Here is an 18,367-nt window from a genome sequence, read left to right on the forward strand (position 1 = left end):
ATGATTTATGAAAGACCACACATGCTCCAGAAGTTAGGCGTATAGCCCGCATTAAGACCTTGCTGGTGCCATGTGGACGAACTCTGAGCGTACCAATCCCCGAAAAGGTTTGGAAGTTTTAGGAGGTAAGAAAGACCGGCACCAAGGTACCTTAGGAGAACATGATATAAAAAGTAACAGATAAGAATAGAGACAGATATAACATCACCAGCAGTGGACCATACCGTACCAAAGCACTAGAAATCAGTGACACGCTGGGACAGCTGCATTCAAAGGGAAAACAAAAACATAAGTTAATAACAACCGGCTGAAAAGGGACAGAGGTGGCAGGGACCATGTAAAAGCTGCGGCTTAAAGAAAAAAAAACCCCACAGGAAGGTGTGGCGACAGACTACCAAGAATGAAGAGGGAAGGGAAGAAATTATTTCACATAAGTGTGTTTTTGAAAAAACCAACTACGGGGAGAATTAACATGTCAGCAAGGGGAAAGAGACCGGGAAAATAGCAGTGCTAAGAAGGGGAGATAGGAATCAGAGAGAAGAAATAAAGCGCAGTCTTGGACGCAACTAAGAGGGGGAAAGAAAGCACAAGGCTTACATATTATCACTGACTGCGATAGGGAAGAATAACGGAAGTGGCTTAACCACAGGAAAGAGTGAAAGCTTAGAGAGAGAACAGCAGACTGCTATAATAAGGGACATGAGACATCGGGGAGGAAATTCTTGATCTTTAAATATTGAAAGACAAAAACGAGGGTTTGGACGCACAGAATATATCCCCACTGCGTCCATAAATAAGAAGGAGAAGGACAGGAAAGGGTGGAACAGGGAATACCGAGCAGCGTACGGGAGTCACCAATGTTGTGAATAGAGGGGTCCCGGGCCCCCCCAAGAAGGCTAGAGTGACCTTAATCTGGCTCCATCTCTAAATAACACTAGTACTGGGGTAATCAAGGAGTTATTGCCTCTAAGGGAGACGTTAGGTCTAAAGAAAAGATACCAGCCTTATGACAAACTGGATTTAGACTACAGGTTATACAATGCAGCGAATGATAGCCTGATGTAGCAAAAGCATTTATACTTACAGCCTTTCATCATTAAGTGAAGCCCACAAATCATCATTTGGAATGAAGAGTTTATTTGCAAATCAGACTTTAATCAGATACATTCATCAGACAGGTTCTGGGTTCAATTGCACAGCTTCTGCCCTCCGAGAAGAGTTGGGGACCGTTCCAATGATCTGCCAAAATCTCATCTCTTTTATAGGCGCAGATCTCAATACAAGTCAATGGCAAGACCCTGTTTTTTTTCTCAATATTGCCCAACCTCTGAATCATTTCCGGCAGGTGTCCATCTGTACCCTCACTTTTCCGTTCTAACTATTGCAAGTTATTGTGCAATTTCCCTTTTTGTCAACATCTCCCTAGATACGGACATCCAAACATCCAAACATGGCTATTGTGTAATTTCCTTTTTTGTAAACACTTTGTTCTTATGAAGATATCTAAATAATATCTATCATAATAATATCAATTTCATAACATCTTGTGATCTGGGTGCCAACTTATTAAAGACAGACTCCGTGTTATGAACCAAACTTCTTATCATTTCTGTCTTTAATTTCTACATCATGTGTGTTACACTCAATTTGGAAGTTGCACCAGGTTTCATTAGAACTCACCAAGCAGTCCTTGCTCTTGCAGGCTCTCTGCTATAAGGCCATCATCTTGTTATCAGGCCTAGTCAGTGCTTTTCAGCTGTTTAAAGCTATGTAGCTTGGCCCACCACTATTCCAGTGGATAGGTCTTAAGCTAGAACACATATTAACTTGCAGGAAAAGCAAGTCCTTGCTCAGCCAGTCATAGATTTTTAAACCTAGCTGGTATTTTTACAGCCTGAGTCCTAAAATCTGGCCTTCCACCCTTCCGGTGGGCATCCAGTGAGGGCCTCTTGCTGTACTATAATTATACACCCCCTAAGTGGCCACAGGGATAACCCTAAGTGGGTGATAGGCATTACATGACAGGAGTGCTGACCTAACACAAGAGCAACCAAGTGACCTCAGTGAGGAGGAGCTGCAAGACCGGCCTGTGCAGAGCTCTCCTGGGAGGGCACCAGACTCCTTGTGGGCAGAGACCCGTGCGTTAGCAGGGCCGGATGCCACACCAGCTGAAATCTAGCAGATCCACATGGTAGAACTACAGTGGCTAGACAAACAGCAGCGAGAGGAACGAGAATGGAAAGACCAACTGTGGCGTGAAGAGTGTGAACGTGAATTCCAGCAGCAGTGTGAGAAGCGGGAATTGCAGCTACAGAAAATAAAGATGGAAATAGAAATGGCTCGTATCCAAAGTTACAGCCCAACCTCTGCGCCAAGGCCAGAGGCAGGATCAACAGCCTGGATTGGGCCTAACCTGTTTGTGCAGTTTGATGATACCTGAGGCGACTGACTGATATCTAACTGCCTATGAAAAATTTGCCGCTTCAGTGAGATTCCTTAGAAAGACTGGGTGCACTCTCTGGAAGGGACACTCACTGGTAGTGCACTTGAAGCATTCCAAGGACTGTCCATGGAGACATGCTCCCAGTTTGAGGAGGCGCGCAAAGCTTTGTTGAACCATTATTCTCTTACCCTTGAGACCTTCAGACTAAAGTTCCTGTCTTTGCAAAATCGGATGGATGATACAGCGAGTTTGTGATTCAGCTAAGATACCAGCGTCAGCAGTGGCTCAGTGGAGCTGAGGTTAAGACCCTGGAGGACTGCCAAAACCTGATGGTCCTGGAGCAGTTTCTTCAGCGTTGTCATCCAGGGTAGGGAGTTGCACTTGGACAGAAATCTTACCCATCCTTACCTGCCCCTGCTGGAATCTTACCCATTCCCGCAAGAATTTAACCTTTCCCAACCCATCCCCACCCATTCCTGCAAGAATATAATGATATATAAAAGAAAATTCCGGTCAGTCTCTCTCTGGATTTGAGCCACAGCACTGCAGGCAAGGAAGGAACGGAACTTGGAACACTGTGGTGCACACATGTAAGATTTGTCTCTGATTCATTGGCACTGTGTGCTGAGAGGTCGCCACATGCACGCGCCAGTAGGTTAGGTGACATCTGATGCTCGTGCCTGTGTCAGAGCTGAGGTCTGTGCATCAGCCCGGGAGCAAAGAGGATTAATAGTAACATAGTAAGTGACAGCAAATAAAGACCTGAACGGTCCATCCAGTCTGCCCAGTAGTTGCACTCATTATCAATTCATGATTAAATCAACGAGTGTGATATTATATACTTGATTATGGTCTTTCTTTGGTGTTTCTGGGACATAGACCATGGAAATCTATCCGGCCCTATCCTTATGTTCCAAGTGTTGGAGTTGCCATCGAAGCCCACCAGTATTCGTCTTCTCATTTGTGGGACACGGACCACAAGTCTGTCCAGCACTGTCTTTATGTTCCAGCCACTGAAGTTGCTGTCTAAGCCCTTTCCAGCCCATCCTAAACCAGATTGCCATATATGAGACACAGACCATACAAGTCTGCCCAGTATGAGCCCTAGTTCATCACAACCAGAGTCGCCATCTAAGCGACACTCAATACATCCACACACATGCAGCCATTTAAGGTTAGATTTTTTGTAACTTTCATTTTCTAATTAGAGATCCTCTGTGTTCATCCCACACCTTTTTGAATTCCGTCAGCATTAGTGTCTCTATCACCTCCTTAATGGAAGACGTTCCGCATTTGTGCTGTTAAAGCAAGGAGGAGGACGAGGAGACAGCACTCAAAGAACTTGGTACTTGGTTAGTGAGAGGCTGGCGTAGGTGCAGCTTACACTTCCACAGCAACCCCACAGGAATTGTTTCCATCCCCATGGGAATCCCGCAGGAACTGCTTCCTTTCCTTCCCTGCAGGAACCCCGCAGAACTGCTTCCTTTCCTGCAGGAACTCCGCAGAACTGCTTCCTTCCCTGTGGAAACCCAACAGAACTGCTTCCTTCCCCGCAGGAACCCAAACCCCATTCTCATGCAGGTCTCTAGTCCAGAGGTGAGGGGACATGTTCAAGATCACCAGCCCCATACTCCAGAGAACGCAGCCGAGTTGGCTGACATCTTTATGACTAACCATACCTGGTTGGCAAATAGAAGCCGTCCAAATCTGCGGCACCCGGAATCTAAGGGCAGCCAGGGCCCTAAGCCAAATATTCCTGCAACCTCAGAAACTGTTAGCAAACCCTCCAGTGTTCCCCAAAAACCTAAAGACTTTAGGCATGAGCGCCCTTGTTATCAATGTGGGCATACAGGACATTTCAAAACAATGGGTACAGTCTCTCTGGATCCATTGGCTAGCTGAACCTCCGCAGTGCGCCCTGGAAGAATAGTATCCTTCGGCACTAGCTCTAATAAAGTCATGCTAGAGCCAATGTCCGCTCGGGTCTGATTCACAGTTACTGGGGTGCTGTAGTGTTGTGGAAACCCATCAGCGGATTGCCCAGATAACCCCAAGCCTGCACTAAAAGGCATTCCAGTTCCTGCACCAAGGCTAGCTGCTCTTACATGCAAGGCTCCAGCCCCACAGGCAAGGCCCACGCAGTTTCTGTAGCACAGAAAGTTACTGGTCAGTAATCAAGCAAGGAAGCAGATGGGTTTCCACAACACTACAGCACCCCAGTAACTGTGAATCAGACTCCAGTGGACACTGACTCTAGTATGACTTTATTACAACCAGAGCTGGTGCCAAAGGATGCTATTCTTCCAGGGCGCACTGCGGAGGTAGAGTTAGCCAATGGATCCAGAGAGACTGTACCCATTGCTCACGTATTCCTAGATTTGGGTACCAAACCTGGATACAAAGATGTAGGAATAATGAAAAGCATGCCGGTACTGATGCTGTGTGGGACCAACATGGTTCAATGAATATTGCCCTTGATAGCGGAGTCAGCATTTCCGCTATGGTGACCCGTAGTCAGGCCTGGGTGGCCCAACAAGCAGAAGCAGCAGAGATCACCTCTCTAGTTCCAGATCATGAGCCAGTCCAGGTGGAACCAGCTGACCCAGCAGCAGTAGGAGGCGCTCCAGTGCTTCCAACAGCACCAGTTCCTGAGGTGCCTGGGGCCATGAGTATGGAACAATCTGACTTAACTGACACTCCTATTGATCAGACTGTTGATCCTAACTTGTCAGAGTCGCCAGCAGAGACCCTTCCAGATATGGATACTGATTTAGTACAGAGACATGCTTTTCAGGAAGCACAGCGCTCAGACCCTGACCTGGAAGCCCTGAGGCAGAGGGCTGGTCAACCAACCAATGAGACTTGTAAAGAATGTATCCTATGGAAAGGGGGCTTGCAATACAGAGAGACTGATCCTGTTGATCCTAACAGACCCTGAACAGCAGGCAAACAGCTTATAGTGCCCAAAGCATACAGAGACCAACTCCTACAGATTGCACATGAAATTCCACTAGCAGGACATCAGGGGGGTGACATGCACATGTACTATATTGACACAAAACATTTATTGGCCGGGAGTATCTTGAGCCATAGCTGACTATTGTTGAACCTGTGATGCGGGCCAAAGAGTGGGTAAGACCCAAGATCACCCCCGAGCACCCCTGAAACCTTTACCCATTATCAGTGAGCCATTTGAGAGGATACCTGTGGATATAGTGGGGCTTCTAGCTATCCCTAGCCAGACTGGGAAAAGATATATATTGACTGTGGAGGACTTTGCTACCAGATATCCTGAAGCGGTAACCTTATCCTCAGTAGAAGCAGAGAAAATTGTCACTGCTTCTAGAAATATTTTCCCAGTTAGAGTATCCATGAAAGATACTCTCAGATCAAGGGACACAGTTTCTGTCTGAGCTGATCCAGAACCTGTGGGCACACTGGACTGAAATCTGTACGTACTACCCCCATATCACCCTGAAACTAATGGGTTGGTGGATAGATTTAATGGGACATTAAAGCATATGTTAGACTTTTGTGGAGTCGGGTGACTGACTGGGAAAAGTACTTGCCCTACTTACTATTTGCATACAGAGAAGTAACCCAGGAATCTATTGAGTTCTCCCAATTTGAACTGCTTTATGGCCGGAGGGTGAGAGGGCCCCTTGACCTAACAAGAGAACATTGGGAGGGGAAAGTTGACTCCTCTGACACCCCTGGAATTGAATATGTAGTTAATGTGTGGCAGAAATTAGAAGACCTTGTGGACTTTGTCAGAGATAACTTGCAGGCAGCCCAAACTAAGCAAAAGACCTGGTTTGAACGTAAAGCCCAAAATAGAGAGTTTCAGTCCCAGTACGTCAAATTAAACTTCAGGCTAACTGACTTACAGGATCATAATGATACAAATTTTGTTATATCTATGGACTCTCAAGACACAAAGCAACATACCTTTCATGTAAATATATTAAAGGCCTATGCAAATCGCACAGCCATGGTACTAGCTGTGTGTAGCCCACCAGAAGAGTGTCAGGATAGTGAACCCATACCTGACCTCTTAGCAGAGACAGAGAGGGATCTGACATTGAAGAGAGAATTTCTAAGTGTACAGACTGTGGAAAAACCTTCAGTCAAAAGGGAAAACTACAAGGACAACACAAAACATGTGTAAAAGAGACATATTTTATATACACTGAATGTAGAAAAGGTTTTATTCATAAATTACAGCTAACAAAGCACCAGAGAATCCACACAGGAGTAAAGCCATTCACGTGTGCTGAATGTGATAAAAGCTTCTGTCAGGAGATATTCCTCACTATTTACAAAATGAAGCATACAGGATTAAAACCATTAGCATGTACCGAGTGTGGTAAAAGCTTCTGTTATAAACACTGGAAGGGCAGTGAACATCATAATGCTGATGGACTCTCCAGAAAGGGCCAGAACCATCCTGACACTGGACTGTCGTGACACAACCAGCAGTCTGTAGAGGCCGCAGTCCAGGGTCTCTCTCTTAAGGGGTGGGAAGTGTGGCGAAATGGTAAATTTTCCAGCATGAGAATTATAAGAATATTTCATTAAGTGTTTTTCTCAAGTTTGGCCAACAGGTGGTGCATGTAAAGCTGTTACAGAAAAAATGACTGTTCCTTCTTTAGTTTAACACTGAGAAGGAAGTAACCTGCAGCGATGTGGCTAGCTACTTTTAAAAATGTTGTTCTGGGCTCTGATTAGCCCAGGAGTTCAGCCAAGGAGAGTAGAGAGAAAGATCTCTTCACTGAGACCCTGTGAGCTGTTATATTCTTTAAAAGCTATATTTCCTGTACTCCTCAGACGCTATCCATATTGACTAAATGTTTAGATAGTTTTAATATTGATCATATTCAGTTACCTGTTATTGTGTGCTGTTTTTGTTCCATCTGTTTTTATGGTTCACTGTTCAATATTTTTACAATAATCTTTTTTAGTTTGTTGACTCTGCTTGTCTGGACTGACTAAGAATCCAGGTGGTTTCTTTGTTGGGTCTATGAGTGCTTTCTACGAACTGTGAGACCACTGGGAGTGTGACTCCAGTAACCTAGAAATCACCGGGGATAACTTGAGAGCAGGAGACTTACCCAGAGGTGGTTGGGATCCAGTTGGTGGGAGTTGGGTGCTAGTGTAGTGCACATGTCCAGGTGCAGGGCAGACCTGAGCACTGCTGAGTTCAGGCCCCCCCCCCCCCCCCCCAAGTGGCCGCAGGGTTAGCCCCAGGCGGGTGGCTAGGCGTATCATGACCATTATGTTTTGAAGAAATCACCAGTCAGGAAGTGGCAGGCACTGAAGAAAACAGGTAGTTATTTACCTCATGTAGGTAAGGTGGCTGGCATGAGTTTAGGCTGAAGAGAAGACTAGACGAATTTCATATTTAATATAACAGTTTATTTACAATTCTACTGATTACCCTTAATTGGGATAGTCAGGAAGCATTTCTGTACTCAAATCATATCTACACAAGCAATATACAGCAAAGATATTAGCATGCTTAAAGCTAAGGAGTCAGAATGAATGCTTAAAAACAAAGCAATGTACAGCAGAGAGAGAAATCAGAGTGCTTAAAGCAATGCTATAGACAGACAAAGAGAAATTCAAAATGCTTACTTATTTCTTTGTTCCCTCTAGTTTTATACCGGGCCTCTGACTAATTCTCTCATACAACATTCCTGTGCAAGTCTCTGAATACCACAAACTGTTAATCATGTGCAGAACATCTGCTTTCTATTACCCCCCTATTTAGCCCACAGACTTTCTGGAGCCTGCCTTTGGCTGATGGATGTGGGCCCCATCATGTCCCAGGAGATTTAGTGTTGAACCAGCTAGCTCTGCTGTTCTTTGAAGCATTCCACTTCAATTTTTAATACTTTTATTCAACATTTTTATGCTTTTGTTCAACAAATCCTCCCTTTTGAGGACTAATTGTTTCAGGCCTCAAACATCTGTTTCAGCTCCAGTCTGTTGTTTCCTTACCTCCCTTCTAAATCTCCTCCCCCCTTGTTTGTGGCATTCAGTTTCTGCACGCTTTTTCAATATTTTTGGCTGACATATTAAAGTTCTATTCATTCTTTTTCAGTTATCATTTTAAAAGCATCCTGGCACATTTTTGCAAACATGCTAATACATGTTATACAACATTAAACAGATTCAATTGTACTAGGGTACATATTTCTTGAGGTATATAATTTATAGGACAGTGAGCTTCATCAAAGGGAAGTACACTGTCATTCATTCTTACTTTTCATTAGCTGATGTGGCATTAAAAATTACACAAATTAAAAGCATAACATTCATTAACAGTTGTTACAACATTCTGCGTGTAAGTGCACTTTATCGGGGGAATGTGTTCAGTTGTCATACTATTAATCAGACACCAACATGATGTCTGTGGGTACTTGTCCATAAGCAAGGCTTGCTTATAAATAGTCTCATTTGTCCAATGAAGGTTTTCATCATCTCTTACACAGGTATTATTGGGATCACAGTCATGGTTTTATCATTGTAGTCCCATATATCATAGTTGGCAAGGACAAGGATATGGGCACATATGATACAATCAGTCAAATTCAACATCTTGGCCACTGTAACAAGTCTATTATCATATGTGTTCATTGTCCATTAACAAACAACAACATCCCAATACCATCATGTTTCGGGACATGTTTGTTTATTCTTTGTCCATTTCAATATTATTAGTTCGTCGAATATCTGATAAGTGTATCCAAGAAGTATGACCTTCCAGACGGGCAGAGGTCTGAGTAAGGGCCGTGATAGCAAAAGGCCCTACATACACAGGATCCTTCCATGTTTTATGTGTAAAGTTCTTTCGCAGTACTAGGTCACCTACTTTAAAAGCACAAACATCATTATTCCCTACCTGATGTGATACATTTGTACGAATCATGTCACTGGTCAAATTTAGCATTGGTTGTAATTTTTGCCAGTACTGAGTTGTATTATCAGTACTTGCTGTCTGCATCGGGAAGAAATGACGTCCTGTCTGAATTTGGAATGGGGTCAATTTAGTACGCCCATTAGGTTGGGCCCTTATAACCATCAAAGCTAATGGTAACAAATCAAGCCAGGTATATAATTTTCCCACCATTTCTTTATTGAGAGATTTTAGTAAGACTCTCAATTTTGTTTTTAAAATGCCATTGTAGCGTTCCACCAAACCATTGGAGGTGGGGCGATACACTGATACCTTTCTGTGTGTTAAACCCATAATCGTTGCCATTTCTTTCAAAACACTGTTATTAAAATGTGTCCCGTTATCAGAAATTATTCTAGATGGACACCCATGTCTTGGCATAATATGAGTTACCAGGCATTGTACCACTTCATGTGCTCTCTCCCTTTTACATGGAAATGCTTCTACCCACCTTGAAAAAGCATCCACCCAAACTAACAAATACCTTTTTCCCTGCACTGGAATAATCATATCAGTGAAGTCAATATACCATTCTTTTGCTGGGCCTTCTGGTATTGGAAGTGTCCCAGGTGATATTTTAGGACCTCGTTTAGGTATGTTAATATTACATACCATGCAATTCTGCACAACCTGTTGAATCAAGTTATCAATTTTTAAAGTCCAAAATCTTTGCTCAAACTGTTGTTTCATTGTATCTTTATTCCAATGCATGGTTGCATGCCACTCAGCCAATACCTTAATCGCCTGGCTCATTGGCATGCAAGGTAATCCTTCTTCCTCATTAAACCATTCACTTCCCAACTTCATACATCCTCTCTTCAACCATTTTTCACTTTCCTGTCCCTCTGGCTGCCACATTTCAATCTTATCTACATTCGTAAGTGGCCCTTCCTGTGTCTGTCTAGTATTATACAAAATCTTTTCACTTTGCTTAACCACCTCCGTTGCTGCTGCATCAGCCATTGCATTACCTAGTGCCTCAAAAGTTGGCTTTTCAGTGTGGGCCGGGGTCCACACAACTGCAGTTTTTCTACCTTCACGTTCCCTTCTTGCCAAAATTTCAAACAGCAATTTCCAATATGTGTAATGTTGTAAATTTTTACCTGCACTGGTTATCATCCCCCTACGCTGCCATTTTAATATATGATACTGTAGTGAACTTGCAATGTAACCACTATCAGTATATATAGTGACATTTTGAGTCATATCAGTGTGTTGTAAGGCCGTAATAACGGCTAAAAGTTCAGCATGCTGTGCAGTATGATCAGGAGGGGTTTTATATTGTACTTGCATTATCTTTCTTAGATTCTCATCTACCTGCACGCAGGCAAAGCCTGCAACAGTCCTTTCACAAGCTCCATCTGTAAACCATATTAATCCATCAGATAAGGGTTCAAAAGTAAGACAGTGAAATGTAGGAATTTCTATAGTATCAATCTCACCCTCCAAATTGACAGGAAAAAGCAGATCTATTTTATTTCTCTGTTCTTTAGTTAATGGTATTATTCTTATATCTTGTCCTAAAAGTACTGCTTGATATTTTCCAAATCTAGTGGCTGTCAATGCCGTCTGGCTAGGGCTCAACAGCGTTTTAATCGTGTGGTTGGTATGTATTACAATAGGAACAAAAGGCATTTGTGCTCTCCATTTACCTACTGCAGCCACTATAGCTGTCAGTAACTTTGGTACCTCTTTCATTCCCTTTTCCACATGATTAAAAGAGCCTGACAAAAAAGCTACTGGTGCATTTACTTCATTATTTTGATTAATCATAGCTGCCCAACTGTTTCCCATGTCTTTTACCCATAGATGCACAGGTGATTGGATATCTATTACTGCTAACGGTCCTGGGGATAATAAATCCCTCACAATCTTAGCCAATACCATCTTATCCTGTTCTTCCAATACAATTAGTGTATTCTTTGGTGTGGCTGCGGGCAGTTTCAAATGTTTATAAAGTCTCATTACTTTTTGTGTATAATTTGGTATCCATTGTCTGCAGTAATTTAACATTCCCAAAACAGCACGTAACTGGGTAACTGTTTGCGGTACCGGAGTCTCATTTAAAATAGATATAACTTCCGGTATAATGACCTTATGTTCTGCTGAAACATTTTGTCCTAAAAAGGTGACAGTAGACTGAGCTACAATACATTTCTCCTTGTTACATTTATATCCTAGCTCTCCTAATAACAAAAATAATTTTCTAGTCCATTCTAGGCATTCTGCTTCAGTCTCAGCAGACAGTAGAATATCATCTACATAGACAAACAATGACACCGTGTCAGGCAATTGACTCCTGAAATCCTTTAAATCCATCATTAGTTGTTTTAAGAATACCGATGGACTATCAGTAAAGCCTTGAGGCATCCTAGTCCACCTGTATGCCTCATTCTGTACTATAAATGACGTCAAATCCCTAGACTCTGGGTGAAGAGGTATTGAAAAGAATGCATTAGACAAGTCAATAACAGTGTTATATGCATATATATTCTGGGTGTGCAAAAGTGTAGCAGGATTTGCACAAATCGGAAATTGATTTTTTGTAACCTCATTTAGCTCTCTTAAATCATGTACTATCCTTACATTGTTTTCCCCTTTTGGGACTGGAAACAATGGGGTATTATACGGGGATACTGAAGGTTCAATAATACCACATTTCAATAATTTATCAATGTGCTCCAGGGTTTTGGATACTAATTTAGGTCGTATGGGGTAAGGGTCTTGCTTCGGCCCCTTTGCCCCTTCTATTAATTCTATCTTATGGGGTTTTGCATTTACAGCTAGTCCATATGGTGAATCACTTGTACTCCAAATATGTTGTGGTAATTCTTCCATAACCCTTACTTTATTTTCATTATTCAACTGTTGAACCATGGTGAGCAAACTTGGTATTTCTTTATTTCCAAAATCTAAACACAATCCTAATTGAGACAATAAGTCTCTACCACACAAATTTACTGGGCAATCAGGTGCCACTAAGAAGGGTACCACAGCCTCCCTTGAACCGTGCGGTTGGCATTCCAAGCGCACCAGAATCGGTTCTGTTAGCCTTTTTCTTTGTTCTATCCCCGTAAATCCCACTGTTGTTCTATACTGATTTGAAAGCTTAACTCCTAGTGGTTTTACACACAACACAGAAGTACTCGCCCCTGTATCTATCAAAAATCTCACAGGAGTTCCATATTTGCCAATTGTCAATGTAATAAAGGGTTCCCTTGTGTCTAATCTGAAAATCATTCCCTCTTCCTGACACTGGTCTGCTTCCAGTCAATAGCATTGATCTGGAATATTCTGCCAAGTTGGAAAAGCATTTACAGTACCCTGTCTCTGTACTGCCGCTCTTGGTCCCTGTGATTGCGTCGCTGGCTGCTGTATTGCAGTCTGCGGGGCACTCACAGGCATCCCTATTACTTGTGGCATCAATCCTTGCTGTGTCTGCATTTGTACTTGGGGCATTCCTGCATTCTGATAACATTCTGAAGCATAGTGACCAAATTGCTGACATCCCCAACATTGTACATGTGCCCTTCTATTAGGTGATAGTCCTGATCCTTGCATCCCTCGACCTCTACCCCTGCCTCTAACCATACCTCGTCCCCTTGGTTGGTACGGCCGGCTATATCCCGGTTGTACATAGTAAATGACCTGTGGAGGTGAGGCAGAGGGTGTTACAATTGTTTCTTGTTTTTTATTTCTATCCTGTTCCTTGCTTTCCAAATCCTTTAACTGCATAGTCATTAACTTAGAAGTTAATTTAGCCTGTTCTTTCTGTGGGGTCTCTATCAGTTTACGATGCACATTACTAAAATGCATCAATGTCTCTCTTATTTCTGGCCACGGCTTTGAGGACAGGGCAATAACAGCATCTAAATTCTTACGCATATTATCAGGCAGTGTGGACATAAATAGGTGTAAAAATACTGCTACATTATGATCCACATCTGCATCTTGCCCTGTTTGAGCCTTATACAAATTTATACATTTTGTCAAATGTGCCGAAAAATCAGTTTTAGGGTCCCACTTATTTGCCGTTATGGCTGAAAAATCAATCGGGGTTGGATACATTACATGCAGAGCTGCAGAAAGAGCAGCCTTAACATTCCCTGCATATACATCCCCATCTGCAGTATGTAACAGCAGACGCTGATATCCACACTGCACTGCCAGTTGAGAAATACTGATACCCGATGCTGCACATAAAGCTTTAAAATCTCCAATAGTCAATTGAGTCCCTGCAGTTGCCTGTTCTATCCCATCTAACCACATACGAGCTCCTTTCACTATACTGGGAATTTTTGCAACTAAAGTTGTAACATCTACGGGGGTGTATGGTTTGTAATGTTGTATTCGATTGCCAGCTGCGTCCAAGCGCGTCATAACTGGCATGTGTAAAGCACTACTATCTAAAGCACTGCAAATCTCCTGTTTACCTTCCTCTTCCACCTCTTCTTCAGCCTGTTTCATTTTGTAAAACCAATCGTCCCAGTACTCCAGCCCTGCTTTAATAAAGCCCAGGCTTCCCGCCTTGGGGCAATATTTATTTATTACTTTTGTCAAACTCTGTACGTCCTCATGTGAGGTAGGTCCTCCCTTATCACAGGGGAAAAGGAGATCTTTAACTTCCAACAGGTTCTTAGTAACTCCCCACCATTCTGCCCCATATTTAGTTTTATCCAATCTCACAAGTTCTGCAGCTACATGGGTTTCCTTAAAAATTGCCTTTGACGGTCTGGGTGTCAATTTGGGCGGTGTTTCCCTGATTTTAAACGTGGGTGTCTGAGGATCTACTCTAAGGGAAGGTTCAGGGGGTGACTCGGTACATAGCCGAAGCCGTCCCTCAATTTCAAATTGTGTTGCCAGATCATATTGTTCTGATGTAATTAGAGTTTTCAAATCAGGGTAAGTGCCTGATTCTGCACTAGATTTTCCTTTTTCTTTCTGTCTCACCCGTTTTTTTTCCTTTTTCTGTTCCCTAGTCCCCACATCACTGTCCTCATTATCCCCTCCCTTTTCACTTTCTGACTCACTGGGGGGGTCATCAAGAGCCGAATACCCAGCGCATGGCACAGAGCGCTTTGACTTTAATTCCTTCATTTTATCAGTCGCCCTTAGGGGGCACAACGTGTCCCTGCTAGATTCATATGACGGGGGATTATTTCTTTCTGCCTCTTTTTGTATCCTATCTACATCAGCATGAAAGAGATCTGCTGCTACAGAAAATAAATTCCAAATTGTAAGATGCTTCTCTAAGCTTTTCTTCTGCCTAGTTTTATTTTTATTTTCTTGTAAATAGCTCAGGAGAGATAATAATTTTGGACGATCAAATGATCCATCCTGAGACCAGCTCAAAACAGAATCTTTTCCTTCATATTTAACCCATTTCTCATGTATTTTTTCAATCTGTTTTTTTTCTAATGGGAATAATTCTATGACATGCTGCAAAGGGGTGCATTTTTTTGAACTATCTAAATCTAAATACATAGCATATACAGGAGGCTTTTCTTTCTTATCTGCCCCTTTTCCTTTCATTTTATTCTGACTATTACAATTTCTCCTATAAAGCCACAACCTACAAAAATATACTACTGCACCTAAACCAAGAAAATATACAAAACAGAAAACTACAAAGCTAAACAAATATACTACTAATAAGTCCACAATGTAAGCTTACTTACGCGTCTTCTTATTTCTCTTTTTAGCAAGCCCAGGAGTTGTCACCTGTATGTCCACGTCAGTAGTTTGATCAATCCCACATCAGTGGAGCACAGTAATCAGGCGTAAACAACGCTTGCTCTCTCAAAATCCTGTAAAAAACTTCGTTAACAACAAACACTTAATTTGTTATTCGTCTCGCCTTCTCTTTTCCGTGTGCGGCCTAATTGTACTCCTGGCTGGCTCGCCACTTTGAAGAGAAGACTAGACGAATTTCATATTTAATATAACAGTTTATTTACAATTCTACTGATTACCCTTAATTGGGATAGTCAGGAAGCATTTCTGTACTCAAATCATATCTACACAAGCAATATACAGCAAAGATATTAGCATGCTTAAAGCTAAGGAGTCAGAATGAATGCTTAAAAACAAAGCAATGTACAGCAGAGAGAGAAATCAGAGTGCTTAAAGCAATGCTATAGACAGACAAAGAGAAATTCAAAATGCTTACTTATTTCTTTGTTCCCTCTAGTTTTATACCGGGCCTCTGACTAATTCTCTCATACAACATTCCTGTGCAAGTCTCTGAATACCACAAACTGTTAATCATGTGCAGAACATCTGCTTTCTATTACCCCCCTATTTAGCCCACAGACTTTCTGGAGCCTGCCTTTGGCTGATGGATGTGGGCCCCATCATGTCCCAGGAGATTTAGTGTTGAACCAGCTAGCTCTGCTGTTCTTTGAAGCATTCCACTTCAATTTTTAATACTTTTATTCAACATTTTTATGCTTTTGTTCAACAAGGCTTATTACAAATTTATTCAGCATGGTATATCCCAAATGTTATTGAAACTGGTCAAGTTTTGACAGAGATATACGTAGAACAAGGTTTGTATAGTTTTGTTTTTTAAACAATGTATAATCTGTATAATGTGCATGTTATATCTGCGTATGGCGGATGGGAAATTGGGAGGTTTCAAGCTTTGCATATGTATATTTTGCCTGTTTCTAAGGTAATAAGCGGGTAATTAACTGTCTGGACAGGGGTTCCGTTTCTAAGCTCCCAAGCATTGAAACGAGTATTGGAACAGGTGTGCAGCACTCTGCTTAGCCTACAGGAGGAACTCAATGAACTGGACCGAGCAGCAGGAGATGGAGACTGTGGGAGCACCCACACCAGAGCTGCTGAGGGTGAGTGAATAGATGCACTTCTTCTTTTATGAGAATCCAAGTTAGGATCCCAGAACAGTAAAACAAATTTTATGCTGCTTATCCTCGGATAAGCAACATAAAATCTGTTTTATTGTTCTGGGAACTTGCCAAGTACTTGTAACCTGGATTGGCCACTGTTGGAAACAGGATACTGGGCTTGATGGACCTTCAGTCTGTCCAAGTATGATAATGCTTATGTTCTTACCAGTGGACTTGTTTCCCCTCACTTTCAATAACCTTTAGTCCAGCTTTTCATAGAGAAGATAGAAGTGGATAGAATGAGATAGAAGAGATAATAGTCCATCCAGATGACATTGAGCCAGTTGGAAACCTTAAATTCAGGCCTAATTCATCTCAGAACAGTGTGCTCCGAGATTTAACCAGTAGTATTCCCCATAAGCACAAGTAGTGGACACAAAGTCAGAAAATAGAGTTGCACCCATACAGGCAATGAATTTTCTAACCCTAACCATCTGCTCCTGACTCCTTTTGGGGAAGTGAATGGACTCACATTTGAAGAGAATGTTGTCCCGTAAACATTTGGAAACAAGTTGAAGACAATTTGGGCTGGAGTCAGCAGCAGAGATATGGATTGAAACAATGATAAACCTTGGGCTGGAGTCAGTAGGGAGTTAGGAGCAGAGGCATGGATTGAAACTATGAAAAACCTTGGGCTGCAAGCAGCAGGGAGTTAAGAGCAGAGGTATGGTTTGAAACAATGAAAACTTTGGGCTAGAGGCAGCAGGAAGTGAGGAACTGAGGTATGCCTATCTACTTGCAATAGTAGAGGATTCAAGAGGGGAAGAGAGCAATAGCTAGTATGAAAAGGAAAGAGGTTTTTACAGGCAGTCCTGAATGACTGACAACTGGGAGATATCCTTAACTCAATAAGTTAAGGATAGTTGCTATCAATGTAGACAAACAGACAAAATGAATGGATTAATTGGTCCTTACTAGTGATGTCTACTAATTATTTGTGGTATGCTGATTAGATACTAAAACCTTTTATAGAAAGTCAGCTATATTGGGAACCCTCGAAAGCGGTGGTGCGTGGGGATATTATATCGTACATTTGTGCGCGCGCTAAACAGATCTCACAGGGGATTATACAGTTGGAGCAGAAATATAAAAAAGCCAAGAGGGCTCAGTTGGCCGTCCCGTCCGCGCAGAACCGGGAACGGATGTTATCAACTCTAGCTGCTTTGAACTCCATGATCCATGAACGCACAAAGAAATATCTCTTTCATCACGCCTTTTCTTTCCATCGGTTTGGCAATAGATCGGGTAAGCTGTTGGCGAGGATTGCTAAAACTTGGGGGGGTCATAGATTCATCTCATCTCTGGTAGCGCCTGATGGTCAACGTATTACTCAGACGTCGGGGGTAGCGCAGATCTTACATGATTACTATGCAGCATTGTATGCCTCACCCGGTTCACGCGAGGGGCCCTCGGTGGTGGATTACCTTGAGGGTTCGGGTATTCCCCGTCTCTCGGCGGTGGCTCTTAAACAACTGAATGCCCCTTTGGGTGGGAAGGAGATACAGCGGGTGGTCAAATCACTTAAGAGGGGCATGGCGCCTGGCCAAGATGGTTTTGCGACAGGGTACTATCAGAATATGCTCCCACAGATCCTGGGTCCGTTGTTGAAATTCTTTGAGTCGTCGCTCTCCCAGGGGTCCTTTCCCAGGTATTCGAATGAAGCTGTGATCACTTTACTACCTAAGCTGGGTAAGCCAGTAGATTCTCCTGGGTCTTATCGGCCGATCTCCTTGATAAATGTCGTTTTGAAAATTTTAGCCCGTGTGTATTGGCAGATCGATTAGCGCCACACATAGCATCTTTGGTGGGAGAAGAGCAGGTGGGCTTTGTCCGGGGCGGCATTCCTTTGTGAATGTGCGGAAGGTATGTTTAGCAATTGCACAGACAAGCTCATTTTCAAAGCACTTAGCCTCCCAAAGTTCCATAGAAACCTATGGAACTTAGCCTCCCAAAGTGCTTTGAAAATATGCCTCAGAGTCATGTTTGTAACGATCCGTTGCTTTTGGTCAGCCTAGACGTGGAGAAGGCGTTTGACCGGGTGCGGTGGGATTATTT

The 18,367-nt window shown here is 42.7% G+C and overlaps 1 protein-coding gene across 10 annotated transcripts in view; it reads left to right on the forward strand.

Annotated features, from left to right (window-relative positions):
• Positions 1-18,367, forward strand: part of TKFC (triokinase and FMN cyclase) — a 262,264-nt gene that overhangs the window by 183,334 nt on the left and 60,563 nt on the right. For all 10 annotated transcript variants that reach the window (XM_030201156.1, XM_030201154.1, XM_030201157.1 and 7 more), the window contains exon 13: positions 16,106-16,252. In XM_030201156.1, the coding sequence (XP_030057016.1) occupies positions 16,106-16,252 (147 nt within the window). The remainder of the gene's footprint in view (positions 1-16,105; positions 16,253-18,367) is intronic.

Source organism: Microcaecilia unicolor, chromosome 4 (assembly GCF_901765095.1).
Source record: "Microcaecilia unicolor chromosome 4, aMicUni1.1, whole genome shotgun sequence".
Classification (NCBI taxonomy): Eukaryota; Metazoa; Chordata; class Amphibia; order Gymnophiona; family Siphonopidae; genus Microcaecilia; species Microcaecilia unicolor.